The sequence below is a fragment of the Sorex fumeus genome, unplaced genomic scaffold, assembly GCF_029834395.1.
Source record: "Sorex fumeus unplaced genomic scaffold, SorFum_2.1 ptg000098l, whole genome shotgun sequence".
In the NCBI taxonomy this organism is placed as follows: Eukaryota; Metazoa; Chordata; class Mammalia; order Eulipotyphla; family Soricidae; genus Sorex; species Sorex fumeus.
This window is the reverse complement of record NW_026606155.1, coordinates 22,973,011-23,000,607: the sequence shown is the minus strand read 5'-3', so window position 1 is coordinate 23,000,607 and position 27,597 is coordinate 22,973,011. Positions and strand designations below refer to the sequence as shown.

The 27,597-nt window shown below is 45.1% G+C and overlaps 1 protein-coding gene across 1 annotated transcript in view; it reads right to left on the bottom strand.

Annotated features, from left to right (window-relative positions):
- The window catches only part of ZFYVE1 (zinc finger FYVE-type containing 1), a 67,969-nt gene that overhangs the window by 22,581 nt on the left and 17,791 nt on the right, over nt 1–27,597 (bottom strand). The window contains exons 2-3 of the mRNA XM_056133796.1: nt 14,753–15,257; nt 7,043–7,257 (exon numbers count right to left, since the gene is read on the bottom strand). Of these exons, the coding sequence (XP_055989771.1) occupies nt 7,043–7,257; nt 14,753–15,257 (720 nt within the window). The remainder of the gene's footprint in view (nt 1–7,042; nt 7,258–14,752; nt 15,258–27,597) is intronic.

Below are 27,597 nucleotides of genomic sequence, written 5' to 3'. Positions count from 1 at the left end.
TAAGCCTATTATAAGGGGCTGGAGCAATAGCACAGCGGTAGGGCGTTCGCCTTACAAGCGGTCAACATGGCCGACCTGAGTTCGATTCCTCCACCCCTCTCGGAGAGCCCGGCAAGCTACCGAGAGTATTCGATATGCCAGACACAGTAACAACAAAGTCTCCAATGGAGACGTTACTGGGCCCGCTCGAGCAAATCGACGATCAACGGGAGGGCCTTTACCTTTACCTTTACCTTTTATTATAAGGGGACAGAGAAATAGTACAGCAGATAGGAAGCTCCCCTTGCATATGGCTGACGTGAGTTCAATCCCCAGAAACCCATATATATCCCAAGCGCCACCAGGAGTGATCCCTGAACTCAGGAGTAAGCCCTAAGCACCACCACGTATGGCTCAAAAACATAGAATAAAACAAACAAAATCCCATTATGAAGGGTAAAAATAATTATATGCACTTAGCATTGAAAAATAGAAGCATAAAGGGGTATCCCTGAGGAACTACTACCAAGTTATCTGCAAAATAAGAGACTAACTAGAAAAGAAGAAAAAGATTTAACTTCCTATTAGCCCATTTAGTTAGCGAGAATAAAAAAACATATATTACATACAGACTTAAATATGCTTTTTTTTTTTTTGCAGCAGTGAAAGAACCTGGAAGGATATACAAGAAAGTATTAACATTGATTATATCAAAAATTTTCTGCAACTTCGCCCGTTCTCCTTCCCGCCAACATTTAGGAGGGGCGTAGGAGGTTAAGATCAGATAAAATGAACTAAATTCAAGTTTTTTAGTTTGGAGAATCTCTCTCTGGGAGAAGCTAGTTCATGGCATTCTATCGGGCTAGCTTCTCTGCATTCTGACTAGGCCCAAAGTGGAATTTTATTTGTTTGGTGTTCAGGGTCACATCCAGCAATGCTCAGGGGTTACTTCTGGCTTTGCATTCATGAATTTATTGTCTGTGGTGCATGGGGACCACATGGGATGCCAGGGAACAAAACTGGATTGACTGCATGTAAGGCAAACACCCTACCCACTGTATAATCACTCCAGGCCCTTTATAATACTTTTATAACAAAAAGGACCCCATATCCCTGGCTAGACAGTTCTGGCCAGTGGAGCCTGCTCAGAAGAGTTCTTCTTGACCTCCAGCAATTTGCCCTCTACCACCATATTGAAAAACAAAAAACAAAAAAACAACTCCCATGATATTTCCCCACCACTTTTTGTACATGATATATGTTCACTGTATATTCCTCAACTGCACATGCTCGCTGGTCTCCCTCATGAATATGCATGAGTTTCCTGGAAAACTACTAAAATATGTATAAGATGTTAGGACACTCTATCTCTGCTATGGCATAAAGCCAGACCTCTATTCAATACCTCTCTTTGGAGCTTTCTCCAGTCCAAGCTAGTGAATCAACACCTGGAGGTGTTCAAGGGCTCCAGGCTCAGTGCTGGCCAGAAGGGGGAGGGGAGAGTCACTCCTGGCACAGTGCAGAGGATCCGTGCATTGCCACGGGTGAATCTGGGCCTCCAACAAGCCAAGCAAGTGCCTCTGCCCTTCGAGCTATCATTCAGTCCCTGCCCCACTGAAAAAGCAGGTAGTTCCCCAAAGGGTGCAAGACTATTTGTAAAAACTAAATACAACAGGGTAGCTTGCCAGGCTCTCTGAGAGGGGTGGAGGACTCGAACTCGGGTCGGCCATGTTGCCTGCTTGTAAGGCAAACGCTTGTAAGGCAAACGCCCTGCCGCTGTGCTATCGCTCCAGGGCCGGAGCTGGAGCGATAGCACAGCGGTAGGGCATTTGCATGGCCGACCCGAGTTCGATTCCTCCGCCCCTCTTGGAGAGCCCGGCAAGCTACCGAGAGTATCTCGCCCACACAGCAGAGCCTGGCAAGCTACCTGTGACGTATTCGATATGCCAAACACAGTAACAACAAAGTCTCCAATGGAGACGTTACTGGGCCCGCTCAAGCAAATCGATGAACAACGGGAGGACAGTGACAGTGACAGAAATACAACAGAGGCCAAGGCAAGGAGCACCGCTTGCCTTGCACAGGGTTGATCCCCAGCACCTCATATAGTCCCCCAGCACTGCAGGAGTGATCTCTGAGCACAGAGCTAGATGCAGCCCCACTGAGGACCACTGGATATAGCCCCCAAACAAAAATAAACAAAAACCAACATTTTAAAAGAACACAAGTGGCAAATAATAGATTATCACTGTAAGTACACAGCTATGACCCATGAAGACCACCAAGTGCATTTTAACAGCAACAAAATTCCATTTTCTAGGGATGGAGGAACAGTACAGCAGGTAGTGGTCTTTGCACACAGCCGACCCAGGTTCACTCCCTGGCACCCTATATGGTCTCATGAGTCCCGCCAGGAGTGATCCATGAGAGCAGAGCCAGGAGGAAGCCCTGAGCATTCCGGGATGTGGCCCTCCAAATGAAAACAAAAACAAGTCAAATTTTTAAATTTCTAATTTAAAAGAAGAGGACTAAAATCAGAAAACAAAGAATTTTAAAAATCTGGATACACAATTCTCTGGGGAAAGCTCACAGGCAACCCCCTTCACTGGGACAGAAGCAGAGGGACCCCCAGAGAACAGAAAAGCAAGAGTACGGTATAGACGGGAGAAACTCGAAGTTAGAGGCAGAGCAAGAGGGTCCTCTCAGGACTCAGGGTTAGAGGCAGTGCAGCTGACCAAGCTCATTTCCATAACAGAAAGCTTCTTGAACCAGCTCCTAAGGACACAATGTAACTATGTCTCTCAAAAGTGTCTAATAAACTGGCCTGAGGTAGGACATCCAAGACTCCTGAGGGTAAAATCCCCAAGCACTCATTACTGCTTACAGCACTCGGTGTCCCTGAGGTTCTTATTTAACCATTAAGCTGAGTTCACTCCGAGACGAGGAATTCTATAACTAAGTCATTGGCCTACTTGGCGACAGGCGCACTGACCAGATTTACTACCCCCTGTATGGCACAGTTTGCCTCTAACCTCTTTTGAGAAATGCTCGCACGAGATTCCCCTGGGACTACCATGGAGCCATTACAAGGACATTAGCCTGGAATCTAAGAACTATTCCACCTCAAATCCTAAGTAACCGGGGGGGAGGGGGAAGGGGGGGGAAGGGGGGGGATGTCACCCCCAGAGATGTGCTCAGGGCTTACTCTTGCTCTGCGTTCAGAGATCACTCCTGGTGGGTTTGGGGGACCGTATGTGATGCTGGGGATCGAACCCCAGTCAAACACGTTTGAAAGACAAGTGCCCTAGCACTCCAGTCCCCCAAGTATATGTATTTCAGGATTTTTTTTTAAATAGAATAATCTTACAGCTTTTTCCCCCCCTTAATATAATTCAAAATAGTTTCTACTGACCATTAACTGTATGTTTGTTTCTTTTTTGCAGGGTCAGGGAGCAGTGCCAGGGATGGAACCCAGGTATATTCCAGCCCTCTGAGTCATCTGGTGAGGGAAAGGGGAAGAAGTGAAAACTTTTCCTCTTGATAAAATATCAAGGCAAGCACCCTGACTGATATAATTTCAAACCTACAGAAAACTGCAACTGTCATTCAACTCCCATATACAATCTACCCAGATTCACTAACCGTTTACAATGTTGCTCACAGTTTGGGGGCCAAGCCTGCAGGTTGGTGCTCAGGGTGCACTCCTGGCTCTGCGCTCAGGAGCCACTCCTGGCATGGCTCAGGGGACAAGATGTAGTGCTGGATCAAATCCAGTTTGGTCGCGTGCAAAACAAGCTCCTAACCACTGTACTATTTCTTGTCCCCCACTACACACTTTGTAAACTCCGTGGACTCAGTAGATCTGGGCTAGAGACCTAAGTCAGCTTCTCGAGAGAGCACATCTATCCTGATAAGAAACCAACTTCTCCCCACTCCTTCCTTCCCTTTCCTCCTGGTGCCAGGCTCTATCCCCTAACGCTCTGGGCATCCTTACAACTGTAGAGCCAACCTTACTGTCAACACTTCCCTCTGTCCTCTCTCCAGACACCACCCCTAGCCCTGTTGCAAAGGCTCGGCCCCTTCCTGCGACTCTGCCCTGCAGCCAGAGAAACAGAGAGGCATGCACAATACAAAGAACAAGAAGGAAGCAGCGGCCACAGTCCATGTTATAGAGTGGTAAATGTGGGTGCCACAGAGATCAAGAGTTAAGGTGCTAGTCTTGCATGTAGCCAACTGGGATTAGATCCCCCTGAAACTCACCAGGAGTGATCCCTGAGCAGGGAGTCAGGAGTAACTCCTTAGCACTGCCAGGTGTAGCCAAAAAGGTACATTTGGAGGGTCTTGGGCCATATTCAGGGCTTACTTCCAGCTCTGCACTTGGGTATCTCTCTTGGCAGTGTTCAGGGATCAAATTGAGATGAGAGAGAAAGAGAAAGAAAGAAAGAAAGAAAGAAAGAAAGAAAGAAAGAAAGAAAGAGAGAGAGAGAGAGAGAGAGAGAGAGAGGGAGGGAGGGAGGGAGGGAGGGAGGGAGAGAGTAGAGAGGAGAGAGGAGAGAGGAGAGAGGAGAGAGGGGAGAGAGAAAGAGGAGAGAGGGGAGAGAGGAGAGAGAAGAGAGAGGAGAGAGAAGAGAGGAAAGCGAGGAAGAGAGAGGGAGAGAGAGAGGGAGAGAGACATGTGGATGTTTCTGCTGGGATATGCATAAAATACAATTCACTTGGTTTTAAGGGACAAAGAAACCATGCTTAGAGATGAATTCCCCATAAGACAGCCTCAAATCCCTGGGGTAATACAGATGTGTTTAAGGAGTCAAAAACCATGATCACAAATCAGACACTCAATGGCACCAAGTTCCTGTTTCAATCCCTTTTCAAACTTCAGTTTCCAACAGAAAGAAAGTAGGGTTCAAGAGTTGGTACATTGGGTAAGGCACTTGGCCTTGTACACAACCCACCCAGGTTCAATCCCTGGCTCTCCTTTTCCTGGGAATTGCCAGGAGTGATTCCTGAGCAGAGCCCAGAATAAGCTTTGAGAACCACTGGTTGTGGCCCTAAAAAGTCTCTAAGGCCGGGTAGGGTAGTACAAGCATCATGGAGCCTGCCTAGCATGCACTCAGAAGTGGTTTTATCCTTAGCACCACCAGGTCTAGTCCTGGGTGACCCAGAGACCCGAGTAATGAAGTGATGGCCTGTTTGGCTGCATACTGCTAGGAGTAGCTCACAGGCCCCCTGAACAATGCTTGGAAAGGCAACCCCAAACAATAAGAAATAGAGCCTCAGAGATAATACAAGGTTTGTTAAAGCACTTGCCTAGCATGAGGCTTCAGCCATAACACTGGTTTAAATTCTGGCACCGCAACTGGTCTCCTGGGTACCAACTGTGGCCCCGAACCAAAACCAAAGAAGAATAAATATATAAAAAGAACATAGGTAACAGTATATCTTTATTATCTCCTGATCACCTGTTAATCTCCCTCTAAAAGAATAACCAAGCCCCAGTCTCAGAACCTGGCATGATCAACAATGAGAAAATAACGTGTTAGGGATTCTTCCTGGTTATGAGAAGATGGTCTAAAGAAAATGATCAGAGTTTATGCCTGCTGCCACTCCGTAACCACGTGTAACCACCCAATAGTACTTAATTCATGGATGGAACAAGTGTAAGGATTAAGGTGCTAACCTATATACAGTCCTGCAACCTTTGATACTTAGGGAAGAATAATTATTATCATCATGGGTTTATTTTAATTCTTTATCTTAGCAAATTTTTATTGAGTATGCTAGTTTTCTATTTCCAGGGGCAAAAGTTCCCTTACTGGGGCTGGAGCAATAGCACGGCAGGTAAGGTGTTTGCCTTGCATGCAGCCAACCCGGGTTCAATTCCCAGCACCCCATATGGTCCCTTTAGCACTGCCAGGAGTGATGCCTGAGTGCAGAGCCAGGAGTAACCCCTGAGCATCTCCGGATGTGACCCCAAAAAGCAAAAAAAAAAAAAAAAAAGTTCCCCTACTGAACACACTAATTTAGGTGGGAAAGAGAGAATGAGCTAATGAGCTGTACCAGGACTTATAAGATTACTGCCCTAAATAGTCTCAGCTACCTAAGTTCACCAGGGCTGAACCACATTACATAGAAATAAATACTTTTTCCTAGTCCCTATAGTTTTTCTCTGAGATGAGGCTCTATTACTTTTTTTCTCTTCGAGGCTACACCCGGTAATGCTCAGAGATCTCTACTAGCTGGGCTCGGAGACTGTATGTGTTTTCTGAGACCCCTCCATCTGCCAAATGCTTGGCTAGCACCCTACTTGCTATACCACAGTTACGGCCCTATCACTTTTTTCTCTAGGGACCACACCCAGCGTTTTGCGGGGCTGGTGCCACTCCCAGTAGATGCCTAGCCACTAGAGTAAGGCAGGTGTTGGGATCCAAGGATCCTCAGGGGTCTTCAGGGCTCCCCCAGTGGTGCTCAGGAAGAACATACAGTGCTGAGGATTGAATTTAGGACTCACACATACTAGGCATGTGCTGTCTCTTCCACTATCCCCCCAGATCTGTCACTTTTTGGGTGGGTAGGCCACACCAACAGTGTTCAGGGGCTACTCCTGGCTCTGTGCTCAGAAGTGACCCCTGGTAGGAACCCTACACAGCACAGTGTTATCAAACTGGGATTAGCAGCAAGCAAGGGAGGCGCCTCAACCCCCGTACTATCCATCTGGCCCAAACAGCCACTTTTAAGTACCACCGTAGCACTGTCGTCCTGTTGTTCATCGATTTGCTCGAGCGGGCACCAGTAACATCTCACAACAAATTGTGAGACTTGTTGTTACTATTCTTTTGCATATCAAATATGTCATGGGTAGCTTAGTGCCACCGAAAATTCCTCTGTATTTGAGCTAGAAAGTGAGGGCATCCGCCAGGTACAAGCTTCACTGAGCTTCCTTCTGCAAACCTCCCTTTTCATCCTAGATTTCCAGTCACCAGTACCAGTCACAGCTGAAGAACTGAGTGTGCTCAACACCCACTGGTACGCCAAAGAGAGGGGCTAGGGGGCAGAGTGAGCTGACCTTCAGAGCCTTGAAGATAACCCCTGGATGGCGGGGGGAGCGGGTGGTGTTGTTCTCCAGCTGCTGCTCCAAAGCACGCCGAAGACCACAGAAGTCAGTGGGAGGGTTGTAAGTCCTCGTTCCCTTGTAGTGGATGGAGCTGAAGGCTTCAGGGAAGCGGCCCAGTTTCCGGAACCGGTCCTGAATGAGCTTCTCTGGCACCTCTGAGGGGTGATCTGTACAAGCAGAAACAGGCACATGAACAAGGGTCTTTCTCTCAAGAAAAAGAGAGAAGAATGTGATGAAGAATGGAGCCAGGCTTTCAGAGGTGAGCTTACTGTGTGTACAATATACACATTGATTTTCAGGGATTCACCCCGACACACAAAATACCATAACAATGTTATTGCTGTGAAATAGACAAATAAATAGCACTGCACTGTAGCACTGTCCTCCCGTTGTTCATCGATTTGCTCAAGCGGGCACCCGTAACGTCTCCATTGTGAGACTTGTTGTTACCATGTTTGGCATATCAAATATGCCACTAGGAGCTTGCCAGGCTCTGCCGTGCAGGCTGGATACTCTCGGTAGCTTGCTGGGCTCACCAAGTGTGTTGGAGGAATCAAACCTGGGTCTGGCACGTGCAAGGCAAATGCCCTACCCACTGTGCTATTGCTCCAGCACCGTAGGGATTACCTCAGCAAAGTAATGGCAGTGGTTAAGTGGGTGGATTCAACACAATGTGTGTGTGTGTGATACATACTCTGACTCCTCGGTGTCGGGAACATAGAAAGGCCAGCCAGACCCATGACCAGGCAGAAAAGAGTCTGAAGAGGTTTCCTTTGAGGTAGGTGCTGGAGTTTCATGACCTGGTACTGATCTCACAGTTATGTTCAGGGTAGAAAAATGGAATGGTGAATCATGAAAATCCACCTCTTTTGATATGATGAGCACCATTCTGTGTGGACACTGTACTTCAAGGAAGACTCTTCTCGAAGACCTGCCCAAGCCTGGGGTGCCGGCTTAGTGGACGGCAACGTTTGCAACCAAATGTGGTTTGCATACTGGAACCCCAGGCTCAATCTCCAGCCCTGCAGGGTCCCCCAAGCACGAGCTGGGAGTAGATCCCAAGCAGAGCTGGGTTTGGCGCCCCTCCCCCCCAAAACCAAAACAAACAAAAAAATGCCCTCTATTAAAAGAAAAAAAATCCATACATGGCAAAGTGAGAAGGAAAGAATACATGCCCTCTGCCCCCATCTAGTCTCCAAAGTTCAATGTTCAAGTTCAACATTTACCCTTTCAGGCTTTATTTTTTGGCTTTGGAACCATATCTCATGGCACTTGGAGGCCATGCCTGACCCTGAGTTCAGGGCACACTGTGTGATGTTGCAGTGGCCACAAAGTGCCTTAACCTTTGTACTAGCTCTCCAAACAAAGAGTCCTTATTTTTTGTTTTCAGTGAGGTAATGTAATTTTCTTTAAGGAGACCTACTCAGAGAAATGTTGGGCGGGAGGTGGGGAGGTGAGAGACAGACAGACAGACAGACACATTCAGGAGAGAACACGGGCTTCTTCAGAATGGAAAAGCAAAAAAGATCCCTTTATTGACAGGACACCCAGCAGTCATCAGGACTTATGCTCCTGGCAGTGCTCAAGGGATCATTGTCAAAGCCACAAGCAAGACAGTGCCTTTGACTCGGTACTATCTCTCCATCCCAGCCCTTGGACTTTTTTCAACACACCGCCACAGAGAAGCAACTTGCTTTTATCACTTAATAATACACTGTATCTGTCTTTGTCATGACACACTGAGAAGTTCCTTACTCTTTGTAACAATTACACATTCTTCTATCCCATGCATACTTACCCAGTCACCACCCATGAATATTCACAATAAATAGCTACTCTAAAAATATTACCCTTATGCTTTGCACCAAGTGCCAGGGTCTGAGGAAACAACCTGCCCAGAGTTCCACCACACACAGTCATCCAGAAACTGGGATGAAGTGGGGGGGATTCCACACAGACATTTCACAAGTGAAAATGTAAATTCCTCTTTTTTGTCTTTTTCCAGGGGCGGGGGAGAGGGGACGTATCTAGCTGTACTCAGGGGCTTCCAGGGGTCTATATGCGGTGCCAAAGATCAAACCAGGGTAAACCACATGCCACGCAAGCCTCCTACCTGCTGTAAGCCTGTAAATTCCTTTTTGAGGTAACAGTTGGTAAGACTTTTAATCTTAATTTCCTTTAATTTTTTTTTCTCTTTGGGTCACACCCAGTGATACACAGCAGTTACTCCTGGCTCATGCACTCAGAAGTTCCTCCTGGCAATGCTCAGGGACCATATAGGATGCTGGAATTCGAACCCAGGTCAGCCGCATGCAAGGCAAACACCCTACCCGTTGTGCTATCACTCCAGCCCCTCCTTTTTTTTAACAACAAAATTACTTGAATTAACACTGGATCAAGTTCAAAGATGGAGTCTTCAAAAAGAGCCAAAATTCTGTTACTGGAACAGTAGTGGAAGGTTGGGGGCACTTTGGTGGTGATGGAATAGGGAAATTTTGTATGTCGAGGGACCAGAGAGATAGTACAACAGATAGGGTATTTGCCTTGCACGCAGCCAAACTGGGTTCTATCCCTGGCATCCCATGTGTCTGCCAAGCACCAATAGGAGTGATTACTGAGTACAGAGCCAGAAATAACTCCGAGCATTGTCAGGTGTGACCCAAACCAAAAAAAAAAAAATCTTGTATATTTCGATAACAAGCTTCAATGCTGTAGCTATCTAAACTATAATTTCTTTTTCTTTTTTTTGCTTTTTACTTTTTGGGATCACACCAGGCAACACTTAGGGGTTACTCCTGGCACTACACTTAGGAATTACTCCTGGCTGTGCTTGGGGTACCATATCAGATGTCAGGGATTGAACCCCAGTCAGCTGCATGCAAGGCAAATGCCCAACCTTCTATACTATTGCTTCGGTCCTATAATTTAAATTTTTAATTTAAAAAAAATTTGGAGAACTTAAATTACTCTAACAAGGAAAACTACATAAGGAAAACTACAAAATGTGACTTAAGGAAATAAAAGGGGGGCACAAGGAAATGGAAACATATCCCCTTCTAATGTGGATAAACATCATCAAAATGGCAATGCTCCTCCAAGCACTATATTGATTCAATGCAATCCTTATAAGGATAACCGTGACAGTTTTTAAAGAAATAGATGTAACATTTCTGAATAGCCAAAGTAATCCTCAAGAAAAAGAAGATGGGAGGCATCACTTTCCCCAACTTCAACTGTACTACAAAGTGGTAATTAAAACAGTGTGGTGGGCCAGAGAGATAGTAGCAGGTAAGGCACTTGCTCTATTTGCGGCCAACCCAGGTTTAATTCTTGCCACTGAGCACCGCCAGGAATGATATCGTGAGTGTAGACCCAGGAATAACCCCTGAGTATCACCATGTGTGGCCCTCAACAAAAATAAATTAAAATAATGTGATACTAAATACAGACCCTAAGATCAATGGAATAGGATAGAAAATACAGAGACAGGGGCCGGAGTGATAGCACAGCGGGTAGGGCGTTTGCCTTGCACGCGGCCGACCTGGGTTCAATCCCCGGCATCCCATATGGTCCCCCAAGCACCGCCAGGAATAATTCCTGAGTGCAGAGCCAGGAATAACCCCTGAGCATAGCTAGATGTGACCCAAAAAGCAAAAACAAAAAATATATATATATAGAGAGAGAGACAATCACTCAGGTATGCAGTCAGTAAATATTCCATAAAGGAACTAAGAATATGAAGTGGAACAAGGAAAGGCTCTTCAATTAATGGTGCTGGGGAAACCTGTCAGCTACATTAAAAAAAAAAAAAAGAAATTAAAATGGATTAAAGACCTCAATATCAGACCTGAACGCATAAAGCTCACAGAAGAAAATAGGCAGAATCCTCTATGACACTGAAGCTAGAGACCTCTGTCCAAGCAAGTAGCTGCAAACATAAACAAATGGGACTATATTAAATTAAGAAATTTCTGCACTTCAGAAAGTAGATAAAGAACTAAACATGATAATCTCTCAGTGTCTGTATTGCAAACCATAATGCCCAAAAGTAGAGAGAGACTACAGGGAATATTGTCTGCCATGGAGGTGGGGGGTGGGAGGGGCATACTGGGGACATTGGTGGTGGATAATGTGCACCAGTGGAGGGATGGGTGTTTGATCACTGTGTGACTGTAACCCAACATGAAAGCTTGTAACTATCACGATGATTCAATAAAATTAAAAAATAAATAAATAAATAAAAATTAATTAATTTAAAAAAAAGAAATTTCTGCACCTCGAAATCCAAAATCGCAAGGCTGCTACTGCGGCCACACAAGATTATATGATTCTCATAGCCAGCTATAGAAAACAAAGTGTTTTACAATGCCTTTTCAGCAATTCTGATTGTTGGGGGGGAAATTCTAAACAATAATGGTTCATCTTTTGTCGAAATAATGAATGTAATCAATGTAGAGAAGAGTTACGTGGAAATCATCTGCCTCACAGGCATTGGGAGGAGTGGGAGGGGGGTATATTGGGGCTCTTGGTGGGGAAAGATGAGTACTGGTGAAGGGAAAGGTGTTTGATCATTGCATGACCGAGACTTAAACCTGAAAGCTTAGTAACTTTTCCCACAGTGATTCAATAAATAAATATAAGAAAAATAAATAAATAAAATTATGATAAAACAAACTAAGGTGGAGTTCATCAGCTAATCAGTGGCCGAATAAATAGCAGTATTCCTACATAAGATAATTTAAAAAAAAAAAAGAAATTTCTGCACCTCAAAGAAAACAATGACCAGAATACAAAGACACCCCACAAAGAGAGAAATTATTTGCACACCACTCATTGGAGAAAGGATTAATCCAAGATATATAAAGCACTAGTAGAACTTTACAAGAAAAATAATCCCATCTAAAAATGGCAGAAGAGGGCTGGAGCGATAGCACAGCGGGTAGGGTGTTTGCCTTGCACACAGATGACCCGGGTTTGAATCCCAGCAGTAAACCCTTAGCATTGCTGGGTGTTACCCAAAAAGCAAAAAAATAAATGAATAAATAAATAAATAAATAATGGCAGAAGAGGGGCTGAAGTGATAGCACAGCTGGTAGGGCGTTTGCCTTGCACACAGCCGACCCGGGTTCAATTCCCAGCATCCCATATGGTCCTCTGAGCACTGCCAGGAGTGATTCTTGAGTGCAAAGCCAGGAGTAACCCCTGAGCATCGCCAGGTGTGACCTGAAAAGCAAAAAAAAAAAAAAAGGCAGAAGAGGGGCTGGAATGATAGCACAGCGGGTAGGGAGTTTGCCTTGCATGCGGCCAGAGTTCAATTCCCAGCTTCCCATACGGTCCCCTGAGCATTTCCAGGAGTAATTCCTGAGTGCAAAGCCAGGAGTAACCCCTGAGCATCGCCGGGTATGACCCAAAAAGCAAACAATAAATAAAAATAAAATAAAAATGGCAGAAGAAATGAACAGAAACTTCCTCAAAGAAAAAACACAAATGGTCAAAAGGCACATAAAAATATGCTCTATACCAGGGCTGGAGCAATAGCACAGCGGGTAGGGCATTTGCCTTGCACACAGCCAACATGGCCGACCCAGGTTCGATTCCCAGCATCCCATATGGTCCCTCGAGCACCACCGGAAGTGATTGCTGAGTGCATGAGCCAGGAGTAACCCCTGAGCATCGCCAGGTGTGACCCAAAAAGAAAAAAAAATTTAAAAATATGCTCTATACCACTACAGGGAAATGCAAATCAAAGCAATGAGATATCACCTCATACCACAGAGACTGGCACACATCAAAAAGAACCAACAACCAGTGTTGGTGTTCATGTGGGGAAAAACTTCATGTTGAATGAAGTTAAAGAGGGACAGATGCAGAATGATCTAATTGGTGGAATATTAAAATACTTCGTAAGGGAATAATAAAGGTCCAAAGGCAATAGAAATGAAGAGCAGAAAAATAGGTCTTCAGTGGGAAGCATGCCACTGGAGAGGGGCAGGGGGAAAGTTAAGAAAGGAAACTCTAGGACAATGGTGGAGGGAAAAAGCACCTGCCACAGAGGCAGTCTGGGGGGGTGGGAGGGAAACGGGGGTCACCAGTGCAGAGAAATACACGCTGGTGAAGGGACTGGTTTTAAAATACTGTATGCCGGAGGCTGGAGCAATAGCACAGTGGGTAGGGAGTTTGCCTTGCACACGGCCGACCTAGGTTCAATTCCCAACATCCCATATGGTCCCCTGAGCACCGCCAGGAGTAATTCCTGAGTTCATGAACCAGGAGGAACTCCTGTGCATCACTGGGTGTGACCCAAAAAGCAAAACAAACAAAAAAAATAAAATACTGTATGACTGAAACTTAATTATGAAAAACTTTGTAACTTTGTAAGTCATGGTTACACTCAATAAAAAAAAATTTTTTAAAGTCATTTTAATAGTGAAAACAAAATCCCAAAACCAAATTCGACCTCTATTCCCTAAGACAGCATCTTTGTAAACTTTTCCTTCTTCTTTCTCTCCCCCCTCCCTGCTTCCCTCCCCTCCCCTGTAGCTACCCGGGGGATCCATCCATGAGTGACTTCTTACAAAGGAAAAAAAAATAGATTTTTTCAATCTTTTTTTTTTTAAAAAAAAAAGGGTTTTTCATTTAACTTTTAAGGGAGCAAACTACTCTGGGGTAGTAATTATTTATGGGTTTTGCTTTTTCCTCTTTTCATTTTGTACCCAACTGGATGAAGAGGTAAATGGGGTTGCATTTCGAGCAGACACTGTCCCTCCCTTGCATCCAGCTGCTGCTGACACACCTGCTGAACATCCTCCCACTCAATGATGTTCTTGCTTCCCAGCTCTCAGAGAAGAGAAACATGAAGACAGTTTCCACACAGCCTCCTACCACATCTACCTTCTTTGCCCAAGCCTTCTCCCCTGGAGTGAGGGATGAACAGCCCATACCACTAACTAAGGCAATCCTTCCACATGGGCACCACTTGACTGCACCTGTTCTATTTGACATCTGCATCGTTCTGGTACACAAATATCTGCAACACTTCACACCTAAATTTAAAAGTGGGAAAAATCCCCCGCCGTCCCCCATCAGCTTCCAGCTGTCACTCTTATTTGTCAGCTACCCTGGAGAGTAGAACTCTTTCAAAGAAAGAGTGGGGGGTAGACCTATTTGTTTTCTCCCCTAGTCTCTCTTGCTCCCATTCTGACCTGGTTTTCAGGCCCTCCATCCACGAAAAAACAGGTCTTATTCAGATCACCCCCAATCCCTACATTGCCAAAGCCAATCAGCAGTTCTCCATCCTCATCCTGACTACAAGCAGATTTCTGACACGGCAAATGACTACTCCCACTTCAAACACTCCCTTACTTTTTGGCTAGGACAGAAATTTGTCTGGGTTGGGTCTGGAACAATAGTACAGCAGGTAGGGTGTTCACCTAGCACGTGGCCAACCCAAGTTCGATTCCCAGCATCCCATATGATGCCCCAAGCACCGCCAGGAGTAACCCCTGTGCACTGCCAGGTATGACCCAAAAAGCAAAAACAAAAACAAAACAAAAAAAAATTTGTCCGGGTAATCTACCATCCCCAAGCTTGCTATAACAACCAATGGCTACTTGCTGGTAGCCCAGAAAGGCCATTCTGTGGCACAGCAGTCCATCTACTCACCAGAGCCCAACAGCTGGGTATGCACAGTCTCATGGAAAATGATAACAGCGGGGCCCAGAGTGGACAAGGGGACATCCAGGCCACAGCGGGCAGTGGTAGCCTTGAGCTCCTTGGTAAAGTGTTTTAGGTAAGCTTCCGAGGCATCCCCAAGGAACTTGAAGAGGTCATTATGCAGCCGGTCTGCATGAGTTCGATAGATGACGAGGTCCGAGATGGCCAGCACTTTCAGCAACAGTCGTGTTCTCTGGCTTAGATTCACCGTAGCCCCCAAGAGCCCTTCGGTGTCGATCACAGCCACCTTGTGGACTGGGTCATACGCCGCCCATACTCCCACGGTGCAGGACTCCTGGGCAGGGGAGGTTTTGAAGACTTCACGGCCATAAAAAAAAGTGTGGTTGAGGGTATGAGACTTTCCATCACCAGTATTCCCAAAGATGGAAACAACCTTTAGATGCTGATCAGGTTTGCAGTCCAATTTCCTAATGAAGTCTTCTTCATTTGTTACCTTCAAAGAAACAAAAATGAAATACAGAAATGGCAACATTTCTTGTAATACCTCCAAAAACTAATGCTACCCAGAGTCAGGATACCAAAACTGAACTGACTCATCAAGGCCACAAGGAAAGTCCCAAAATCATAGCCTCCCAAAAGCCTTCCCTTAGCTAAATCCAATTCAGTGTAAGAACTCAGGGCCAGGGTCAGGGAGTCAGTATAGGGCTTAAGGCACCTGCCACGCACAAGGGCAGCCTGGGTTCAATCTCTGGCATCACGTGGTCCCTTAAACCGTGCCAGGAGTGATCCCTGAGCACAGAGCCAAGGTAAGCCCTGAGCACTATTGAGTGTGGCCCCAAAAACCAAACAAAGAGAATTTAGGGGCCTGAGAACTTGCCTTGCACATGGCCAACCTGGTACCATATCACCACTGGGTGTGGCCTCAAAACAAAACAAATTAATAATTCAGTGATCATGAAACAGTTCAAACTAAAAACCTCTTAAAGATAATGGGGGAGCAAGTAAACAAAAACTGAAGCAAATAATCTGAAGTAGAGGCTGGAGAGAGAATACAGAAGCTAGGAATTTATCCTGCACAGTGCCAACTCAGGTTCAATCCCTAGCATCCCATATGGTCCCCTGAGCTTTACCAGGAGTAATTCCTGAGTGAAGAGCCAGGAGTAACCCCTGAACATTGCCAGGTGTGGTCAAAATAACACAAAAACCTTAAGAATAAGCAAAATAGTAAGCAAAAAATATGGACATTCTCCAACAACAGACAAATGATCAGGTATACTATAAATGATACATAAATGGTAATCAAACAAAGATGCTTAACCTGATATTTATTAGGGCAATGACAACTAAAAACATAATGAGATAATGCTTTTCCCCCATTGAGATAGCTGTGAGCAAAAGGACAGTAACAAGAACTGCTACAGCTATGGGGAGAGTGCAGTGCTCAGACACAAGTGCTGATAGGAACATAAATGAAACTGCCACTAAAAAACTGGAAGTTTCTCAAAATGTTAAAGACCAGGGATCAGAGATGTGGCTCAGAACAGCACACTTGTCTTACACGCAAGAGACCTGAGGTTCGAGCTGCATCACACACATAAAGGTAAACAAAGGGCCAGGGGGAGGACAGGGTGCACAAGGCTGACCCCAGTTCAATGCCTACCACCACAGATGGTCCCCTGGCACCACCTGGTATGGTTACATTAAAAAAAAAAAAGTCAAGCCAGGAAGGAGGATCTGATACCAATGAGATCCTGAATTCGAGCTCTGAAACCATGCTCAGGGATCCTACTCTCGATATAAAACCCCAAGGCCAAAGTTCCTAATTCAAAGCGATAATACTCCCTTAAAAGGAAAACATCTGACATAGGAGAGCTGAAGGGAACATGGAGACCCTGGTGATGGAAAGTGTACAATGGTGAAGGGATGGGCGCTAGAACATTGTACGACTGAAAATCATGAACAACTTTCTGTGAATCTCACGGTGATTCAATTTTTTTAAACTGGAAAAGAAAATGAGATAACGCAGCTAAAACTACTGAAAGGTATGCGCATATTACTCTCAGATGTTATAGACTGACAGTTTATCAATCATACCATAAAAAGTATTAAGGGATGGGGGAAACACTGTGGCTAAAATAATCTTGGAAAATCCAACAGGGTTTTGCTCTTTTAGTCTCAAACATGAATATCACTTGCTTGTCTCTCTGTTTCTTTGCGTCTCTCTCGTATCTTTCTAAATAAGTTCTGTTCAATAAAAACTATCTCGCATCACAAAAAAACAATGTAATAGGGAAAATTGACCAGAGTTAAGCATCAAAGATAGCAAAAAGGTTTGGAAAGAGAACAAGAAGTGAAGGTTTCAGGGGGGAAAGTAGGATGAGCAAACACATGGAATTGGAAATGGAAGCTTTTGGCTGGTAATCATGCATCACCCCAACCAGCTGAGAGGCTTAAGTCACATCAGGATGTCACATCAGGATGACAAGGCTGTGGGAATCAGGAGTGACACAGTAGGAGGTCAGAGAGGCCAGCACTTGGCTTCCAGCTCTGCTAAGTGCAAACCGTAAATTTGGGTAACCAAAATTTGTCGACAGAAACCATGCCTAAATGTCAGAACTGCTGTAAATATTCAATGGGTCATTACATACAAAATATAAAGCTCTGGGAAAAAAAAGAGTGACGAACCTTTACAAGTTACCTCTATCCTTAAGAGAAAAGAAAAACACCTAAACACCAACCTAGATCAGAAAGGAAGTACAGAGGTTAAAGCATTTGCTTTGCATGTAGCTGCAGGCACAACAATGGTTCAACTCCTGAAAACACATACTATGCTGGAGGACCGACACTGCCAGGTAAGACCCCTGATATCGTAAGGCCAGAAGTGGTCTATGACTCTACCCTCCTGAGTCTTAAGACTGACAATGGGCAGTTAAGGAAATACAGACCGACCACTAACTGAAGATAATAAAACAAGTTTCCATTTCCCATAACTCAAGATGGAAAACCTACTTGCTACTCTTACTAGTAACACTACTAATTTTATTAAGATGTTTGATACTGGGGCTGGAGCGAGAGCACAGAGGGTAGAGTATTGGCCTTGCACGTGGCCAACCCGGGTTCGATTTCGATTACCAGCATCTCATATGGTCCCCTGAGCACCGCCAGGAGTAATTCCTGAGTGCAGAGCCAGGAATAACCCCTGTGCATCGCCGGGTGTGACCCCCCCCAAAAAAAAGATGTTTGTTGCTAATAGTGTTATGAGTCACAGTCTAAAGTAACCCTTCCTTAGATTCATGAAACCAAGATCTTATCTCTCTTTACATTTCTAAAATTTAGGGCATGAGTTTTGCCAAACAATCTGGCCATTAAGGACCTCCATGTCTAATGAATAAGAAAATGAATGAATGCATGGCAGGGACTCTACTGTGTACTTTTTTCACTATTTCAATCACCTTTCTCCACCCTATATCTTTCACAGGGCATTAATACACAACAGTATTCAACAAACCTGGTGATAGATTCAGTGATCTCTCAGACGACTGAAAGGAACAAGAAATTATACAGATTTGTCTATTTTGAGCCAAAATCACTCAGCCAGCCTGGTTCCAAGCTGCTGAGTTGGCAGCAAGAGAAGCAAAACAAATGCCCCATAAATCTCTTCCAGCGAGGAGTCAGATAAGGTCAGAGTGGCCAGCTGCAAGAGACATCCACTTTCTCATGTGGTCCCGGGGAAGACCAGCATAGGGGCTTCTTGGACACCTGCTGTTACGAATCTGCTAGCCCACAGAGCAACTGCTCCCCACAGTATATAAGGCAGACACCTGAAGGGGCAAGTGTGGAAACCTCTGGGTGCAGAACTAAAGGTCTTAGGATTCAGATTAAGTGTCCATCAAGTGTCGTACATGCTAACTAAACAACTTGTTCGAGATGAAAATAAACATGCCTGACAGCTTATCAAGATACTGTTTGTGGAGTTTAGTGTCCCAGAGTATGTTAAACACATATTCACATGTTGGGTGTATGCACATCAGAGACCAGTGCCAAGAGTTTTGGAAGAGCTCAAGGCTCTAGGCTAGGTTTTCTACTGATCAGCCTGGATGTGTAACTGGTTGCATTTTCTTCTCATGCACAATGAGGAAATAACTACCTTTGCCTTCTATCTTTGCCTTCTCTGGGTAGGGTTTGCTCACAAACAGATAAATGAGAAAATGCCTGGAAAAGATACCAAACTGCATTGTTCCTCTGCTTCTTACGTGATGAGTTGCCGATTATACTATGCAAATAATTCTTTCCCTTCTTCTGTGCCAGAAATGAAGCAAAACTGGTTTTCAGTCAGGAGAGGAAAAAGTGAAAAGAAGATAAAAAGATTCCCTTGTGAGACATAACCTGCAGTGCTGAAGGGCCACACTTGGAAGTGTTCATCACCATATGTGATGCTGAGATTTGAACTGCTACCACAAACACAGCCACATGCAAGGCAGGTGCCTTAATCTCTGTACTATTTCTCCAGATCCAAGAAGATTCCCTTTGATGAGACAAGGTAATAAGGGATCCTCAGATCCTGCTACCTGCCTTTGGCCTGTTTACACTCAACAATATCACTCCATTTCCTGAGTGCAAAGCCAGGAGTAACCCCGGAGCATTTCTGGGTGTGACCCAAAAAGCAAAAACAAAAACAAAAAAAAAAATCACTCCATCTCCTGAGGCCAAGAAGGTCCCAACCCTGACCCTTGACAACTGGCCACCCCAGCAATTCTAGCAACATGACTGAAATATTCTCAGCTCTTATACAACAGCAGACACGGGAGGGGCATCCAAACCACCCATCCCCAAGTTGTGCTTGCATCCTCCAAGAACTTGCTAGACCTTCTTTTAACCTCAGAAGAGTCTAAGAGACCTGGAAAAGATACCTGATGATGAAGTCTCAGGAAAATGATATAACAATGAATTCTCCAACCCCAGGGAAATCGGGAAAACTCACTGGTGATAAATATATAGGTCATAACCAATTCCAAGCACACAGTAGGCACTCAGTAAGTTGAATTATTTTTAAAAAACTTCATGGGGCAAGAGAGAGAGAGTACAGCAGGAGAGATTTTGCCTTGCACCTGGTTTGATCCCAGTTTGAGACCCAGGTTTGATTCCCGGCATCTCATACGGTCCTCCTGAGCCCTGCCTGGAGTGATCCTTGGGCACAGAGCCAGGAGTCCTTAGTGCCTTTTGGTGTGGTCCCTAAACAAAAACAAAACAATGTTACCCACTGATGCATCATACCACTGCCAAAACAACTGGCTATGGCTTCTGGACTTGTACTACTTGTTGATCAGCTATTGTTTACTCAGGGACTAAGTCAGCAAGGTGGTGAGATCTAAGCTGAATCTCCCTAAAAAGGAAGGATCGGGGCCAGAGCAATGGTATAGCAGGGAAGGCATTTGCCTTGCATGCAACCGACCCAGGTTCAATCCCCAGCATCCCATATGGTCCCTCAATCACTGCCAAGAATAACTCCTGAGTGCAGAGCCAGGAGTAACCCCTGAGCATTGCTGGGTATAACCCAAAAAAGAAAAATAAATAAATAAATAAATAATAGAAAGGAAAGCTCTCATTGCTTCTGATCATTCCTTTCCTCCCCTCTCATCGAAACAATGCATTATCATTAATACTGGCTTTAGAGCTCTCAGTAGCATTACCCTCCACAATCATTTTCACCTTTAAGAAACCAAACAATCTCTATGAATCATGGTCTTTCCCTCTCACTCAGTCTCTTGTCTCTCTCCCACAAAGCGTCTCCCTTAGAACAGGGTTCTAAAGAGCTTCTAACATGAAATAAAATAGAGCTCAATGATCGCCCTTGTCCCAGTTTAGCACTTGGGGCAGTTGATGGTGGTGAAAAGCACCCAGTGGCCAACCTCTGACCCAAGCAAGCAATGGGCATGATGACAATCTCCCTCAATAAATTCCATCTTAGGCCTTAGAGAACTATTTCAGGAAAAATGCGCATATGGGCTTTGTTGTGAGGCGGCTTAGAGAGGGAAAGACTAGACATGAGGGAACTGAAATAAAAAGCCTTGCAAGGAAGAAAATTCAATAACGCACAGACAGAGAAGAGAAGCTAACAGACCAGAAAACACTCCAAATACAAAGTATATCTGTGATGAGAGTCTTTCCACTCTGACATTTCTGGATTAAAAAAAAAAAAAAAAACCTACTTTAGGGGCCAGAGAGCTAGTACAGCGGGTAGGGGGCTTGCCTTGCACACAGTCAACCCAGGTTTGATCCCCGGCATACTGTATGGTCCCCTGAACATTGCCAGGAGTGATTTCTGAGCACAGAGCCAGATGCTGTAAGTTCCAAGCACTGGCAGACATGAACCCCCACCCCGCCCAGAAAATAATAATCATCTACTTTGAACCAGGGATACAGTGCAATGGTAGGTAAAACACACATCTCATCTATAAGGCCCTGGGTTTGATCCCTGGCACAAAAGAAAAAAAAAAAAGTGAACTTTGCCCCTATCACAATCATTCCACCCTCTAAATGTTTTTGGTTTTTGTTTAGGGGGGCCACACCTGGTGGTGCTCAGGAGTTACTCCTGACTTTGCATTAAGGAATCCCTGGCAGGCTAGGGGGACTATATGAGATGTTGGATATGGAACTAAGGTGGGCTGTGTCCAAGTCAAGAGTCTAACCAGCTGTATTAATACTCTGATCCCAGCCTCTAAACTTTCATAAAAGTACTCGCTGTAGCTGAGGGCAAAAGGAGCTCCTTCCCCAAGTAATGGGAATAGGTAAGGGAAGCTAAATCACTACCAATCACAGCCTAATGTTTATTAAAAAAAGAAAAATTAGGGGTTAAAGCAATTGTCATGCACATGCCCAAATTATGATTCAATTCCTGGAACTACATATGGTCTTTCAAGGAACTCTAGGAGTGATCTCTGAGCACAGAGCCAGGAGTAAGCGTGGAGCACTGCCATGAATGGGGGTTGAGGGAGATGGTTATCGTATAGTTTTCTACTGAGATTCTAAAATTAGCCTAAATGTTGTTATTCCCAGTTAATTTCCTATTAACTGCTCTTTTTTCTGACAGGGACCACCCTAATGGTGCCTGGGGGTCAGAGGGTAACGCCAGGTAATATTCAGCTGGCAGTGCAGGACAGTGTGTGCAAAGTTGGGAGCCAGTGATGCGGTGTGCTGGGCCCAGCAGTGATGGCGTGGACCATCTCAGCACAGATCAGGTGGTACCAGGGCTACACCTAGCAGTGCAGAGATGAAGCGACACACAGTGTCAGGGATTGAACTCAGGGCCTCACACATGCAAGGTATGCATTCCACCCCTTTCTGCTATACTGCCAGCCCTCCTCTGCTTTGCTTCGTTAGTCTTTGGTTTATTTTACTTTACTTCTACTTTCTGGTCAAGTTGAAAGAAAGGAAAAGATCCCAAAGTATCAAGCAAGATGTTCCTCACTTTGATCAAAACTGGGACAACCATCCCCAAAAGACAGTAGAACCTACAAAATAAAGAGGAAAAACAAAAACACCAGACAGACAGAAACTAGAATATCCATGGCCTCATCTAATCAACAGACATGTATCAGACACATGTTTGACCCTGGCCCAGGGATCCCAGGCCAGCCCAAGAACAGAACCTCTGTCACATTTTCCTTCTGTTTGTTTTTGTTTGGGGGCCACACCCAACAATACTCAGTGGTTACTCCTGTAACCACTACTTAGTGGTTACTCTTGGTGGTGCTCAAGAGAGCCTATGGGATAAAGGAGACTGAACCTGGGTAGGTCACATGCAGGGCAAACGCCCTCCCCACTGTACTATTATCCCATGTTTTCCTTTTTCTGGGGGAAGAAAAGGAGAAGTGGATGGTAAGGGAAGTCTTCCTTGATGACTCCAGAGCCACCTCAAAGAGCAGAAAGAACTCTGTGGCCTAATTTCAAACAGGGTTTTATTTAAACTATGTCAAACAGATTTGTCTATTTTTAAAGTGAAAATGACAAGGAGGTTCCATTCCAATGGGGAATCCCTGCTGCCAGAAAGTTCTATTAAGTCCGTTTCCCTGACTCAACAACTTCAGAAATTTTCCTATCATTCTCTCCAAAATGCAGTGTTTATCCATGTTGTGAGTGAACAAGTCTCACGCAGAAACAATGGTTTTTCAATAGGATGTTTTCTTAAGACCACTGAAGTCACAAGATTCGCCTCACAAACACTCTGAACACATTTGGTAAGGCCAAAGATGACTTTCTTCCATACAGGTGTCCCCAAAGAGTTCCATTACTTGAGAGGTCAGGAATCCTCCTCCTGAGCCTTCTACCTTGCAGTACTGCTTCTGACAGATGGTCCCACACACACACTGCCGGCAAACTCTCCTCCTACTCTTGCTGGAAAGGAGAACGTTTCTATGCAGAGATGGTCCACACAACAGATTCTTCAAAGAGTCATTTTTAGTTCCATGATCAGCTTCTTTGATCTCACCCAACGCACCCGCTTCACTTATATCTGAATAAAACACGTTCTATTTATATCTGAATAAAACACTTTCCTTTTTCTGAGGACAGAGTAGAAATGCCAAATCATCCTCAAGACCCTTCTCATCCTCAAGGGATGCTTACAGATGGAAGATGGAGCGCCCCTCAGCTGCTACAAGTGGTGGGGTACACCCCAAACTCAGGCTGCCATTAAAACAGACACTCTGGAAAAGGCTGGAGACGTCACAGTAAAAGCATCAGGTTAGGGAGAAGATCAAGCATTAGGTCTGAGTCCACTACTACTTGGATCACTCTCTGAACAACTTACTTAACCGTTCTCTTTTTCAAGGTCTCCATTCTCAACCTAACATCTCTCGTTAACAGTATCCTATTGGGTCTGGAGCTATAGTACAACGGGTACAGCATTTGCCTTGCATGCAGTCGACCCAGGTTGGATTCCCAGAATCCCATAGGGTCCCCGAGCACCACCAGTGCAGAGCCAGGAGTAATCCCTGAGCCTTGCTGGTGTGACCAAAAAAAAAAAAAAAAGCAAAACAGAATTTTTTTTTTTTTGCTTTTGGGTTACACCCAGAGATGCACAGGGCTTACTCCTGGTTCATGCACTCAGGAAATTACTCCTGGCCGTGCTCGGGGGACCAGATGGGATGCTGTGAATCGAACCCGGGACGGGCCGCGTGCAAGGCAAACCTGCTGTGCTATCACTCCAGCCCAAAACAGAAAAATTTTAAAAAGTTTCCCACTCTATCCACTCCAAACGACCCAATCATAATCTACTTTGGGCTAGCAGGGGATCTGTTATTCACCAGTATAGCCCTAACACAGGGTCTGATACATAATAGAAAACTACGCATTTGCTTAAAACACACACACACACACACACACACACACACACACACACACAGAGCACAGGATGTCTAGATTAGATATTCGCTCTACAAGAAAAAATGTGGATTGCTGCAAACTGCCTCTACCACTCCTGTTAGTACTTTCTGTCCTCCCTTTGTTCACTGATTTGCTCAAGCGGTCCCAGTAACATCTCCATTTTGAGACCTATTATTACTGTGTTTGGCATATTGAATATATCACGGGTAGCTTGCCAGGCTTTGCCGGGTGGGCAAGATACTCTCGGTAGCTTGCCGGGCTCTCCGAGAAGGGCGGAAAACTCAAACCTGGCTCGGCCAGGCTCGCTGTGCACAAGGAAAATGCCCTAACACTGTGCTATCGCTCTACCACCTAAATTTTAAAAACTTAAAATTATTTTACTTTCCTGAGCCTTAGTTTCTCACATGTAAAATGACGGTAACACACACCTTCCTAGAGTTGCCCTGAGGATTAAATGAGATCATGCATATCAAGCCTTTAAGCCTGCCAATCACTGCTGACTGACTCTGACGCTCCAACTGCCCTTGTTCGCTTCCAGGCCAGTCAGCACCACCAGCTCAGAATTTCATCCCATTGACCCATTGGTTCCATCCCATTGACCCAGAGGTTTCCACCCGTATTTGATCTACCACATCTTTTTCAGAAAAATAAAATTCATCAGTACCCTCCCTGCTGGAAAGTGATCCTCTTTCAATGGAACAAATAGCACCCCTTCCCCAATTGTGCCTAAGGTTATTATGACCCTCTTGGATTCTTCCAACACCCAGATGACAGTATTACTCACTTTGAGAAACACTGCAAGTAAAACCCAAATATAAAACCATGGGACCATATCCAATAAATGCATTATTAAAGACCAGGGACTCCTTCAAAAGATATCTCTTTACAATTAAAAACTCTTTTTTCTTCTTTTTTAATATTTGGGCCATACCCAGCTTACTCCTAGAGTAAGTTTCCCATTCTACCCATTCCTGTACTCAGGAATGACTCCTGCTGGTGCTCAGGTGAACAGACAATATGTGGTGCCAGGGGAATATACCCAGGTTAGTCATGGCCAAGCTAAGTGCCTTACCAACTCTGTACTATCTTTCTGGCCACAAAAACCTTTTAAGATTGTATAATTTGGGGCCAAAGAGACAGTGCAGGAGTTCAAATACTTACATTGCATGCAGCCAATCTGGATTAGATAACCAACACCACATCCGGTTCCCAAGACCCTCCAGAAGCAATCCCTGAACACAGAGCCAGGATAAGCCCGGAGCAGCTCCGGTAAGCCCCACAGTCCAAAAAAAAAAAATTTTTTTTTAAACAACTTAGTCCTATACTAAGTTTCTCCGACATGGGGAGTTCCTTTTCCTTTCTCTCTACTTTGCAATAAACTTTTCTAAAAAACAAACAAAAACTGCCAACCTGTAGGAGAGCACATGTTTTGCATGTGGGAGGTCCTGAGTTTGACCCCTAGCACCGCTGCACAAAAGTAGTCTTTAAATGCTGGAGCAGGGGGTATGGTGCCGCCAGCAGGTCAGTCTGTACCTGTCAGGCGAGTGCATCAGCAGCCTGATGGCACCATCAGACTTTCAGATACCTCAAAATTGCTGCTGTGCCTTTGGCCAGACCGCAACAACTTAGGGCAAAGTTGACCAACAAAGTAAACAGCCAAAAGTTAGGTATGTGGGAGACACACCCACAAACCACGTCAGGCTCAGCTATATAACTGGAGGCATGGCCTCTCTGGTTCCCGATAGAACTGCTTAACGGCCATGATCCCAGAGACTCAGAAACAAATCTCGAAACCCAAAGGCTTGTGGCAGAAATGTGTCCTGTTCCTGCAGTAGGTTACTGGAGCTGAGCCAATCCAGGTGGGACTAGGTTTTGTGCCTTGGCCTGTTCCCCCTGGTGGCCCATGGCCGCCATCCTCCAGAGGCCACTGGACAGTCAGGTTTGGGCCCGCAGTGACGAGACACGTGGGGGTCTCACCAGATGGGGGTGGAACCGCCCTTTCCTCCCCATCTCAACAAGACCCCGAGTCGCCACCTACAAACAGCCTTTCTGGTTCCTGATCAAGCAGATTAATGGCCATGATCCCAGAGACTCAGAAACAAATCTTGAAACCCAGCGGCTTTTGGCAAAAATGCATCTGGACCACATACATGGTGGCCGCCACTTCAGAGCTTATTGGAAAGCCAGGTATGAGCCAGAGGTGACGGGGCAACTGCAGTCTCATGGGAAGGGGGATGGTACCGGCTTGTCCTTCACACCCTACCGAGGACACGAGTTGCCCCCAATGAGCAGCTCTCTGGCACGGCCATGGCTCCAGAGGCAAAATGACTTAATCCAGAGCCTGGCAGCTTGCGGCAGAAAAGTTTATGATCCATGCATTAAACTACGGTGCCATGCCTCCCCGGGAGAGAAGGGGTGTTGTTCTTTTCCGCCTCCTCCCCCCACCCCCTCCAGCAGCAAGGTGGCCGCTGCCTCAGAGTTTATAGGAAAGCCAGGTATGAGCCGGCAGTGACGGGGAACTGCAGTCTCATGGGAAGGGGAGCTGTACCAGCTTGTCCTTCATGCCCCATTGAGGTCATGAGTTGCCCCCCACAAGTGGCTCTCCGGCACAGCCATAACACTAGACGCACAGAAACCAATCTCGTAATGATCTGGCTCTTTGCAGAAATCCAAAATCATTATATGATATTATATGATTCTCATACCAGCTATAGAAAACAAAGTAGGGGGGTGGGAGGAATACTGGGACCTGTGGTGGTGGAAAATGGGTACTGGTGGAGGGATGGGTACTTGATCACTGTATAACTGAAACCCAAGCACAAAAATTTGTAAGTCTACAACTGTACCTCATGGTGTTTCACTAATAAAAATTAAAAAAAAAAAAAAGTATTTCACAATGCCTTTTCAGCAATTCTGTTTGTTGCGGTGAAATTCTAAATAAAAATGGTGCATCTTTTGTCGAAATAATGAATGTAATCAATGTAGAGAAGAGTTAAGTAGAAATCATCTAAATCACAGGCATTGGGAAGGGTGGGAGGGTATATTGGGGTTCTTGGTGGTGAAAAATGAGTACTTGTGAAGGGAAAGGTGTTTGATGATTGTATAACCGAGACTTAAACCTGAAAGCTTAGTAACTTTTCCCACAGTCATTCAATAAATAAATATAAGAAAAAAATAATAAATAAATAAAATTATGAAAATAAATAAATAAATACTGGAGCAACAGTACAGCGGGTAGGGTGCATGCCTGGAATGCAGCCAACCTGGGTTTGTGCCTTGGCATCCTACATGGTCCCCCAAGCCCACCAGAAGTGATCCTTGAGCACAGGGCCAGGAATAAGTCCTAAGCACCACTGGGTGTTATCCCAGAACAAAACAAAACAAGTAGTAGTCTTTAAAAGAATGATGTGACATGACTCACAGAACTATTACTCACCACACACACTGAA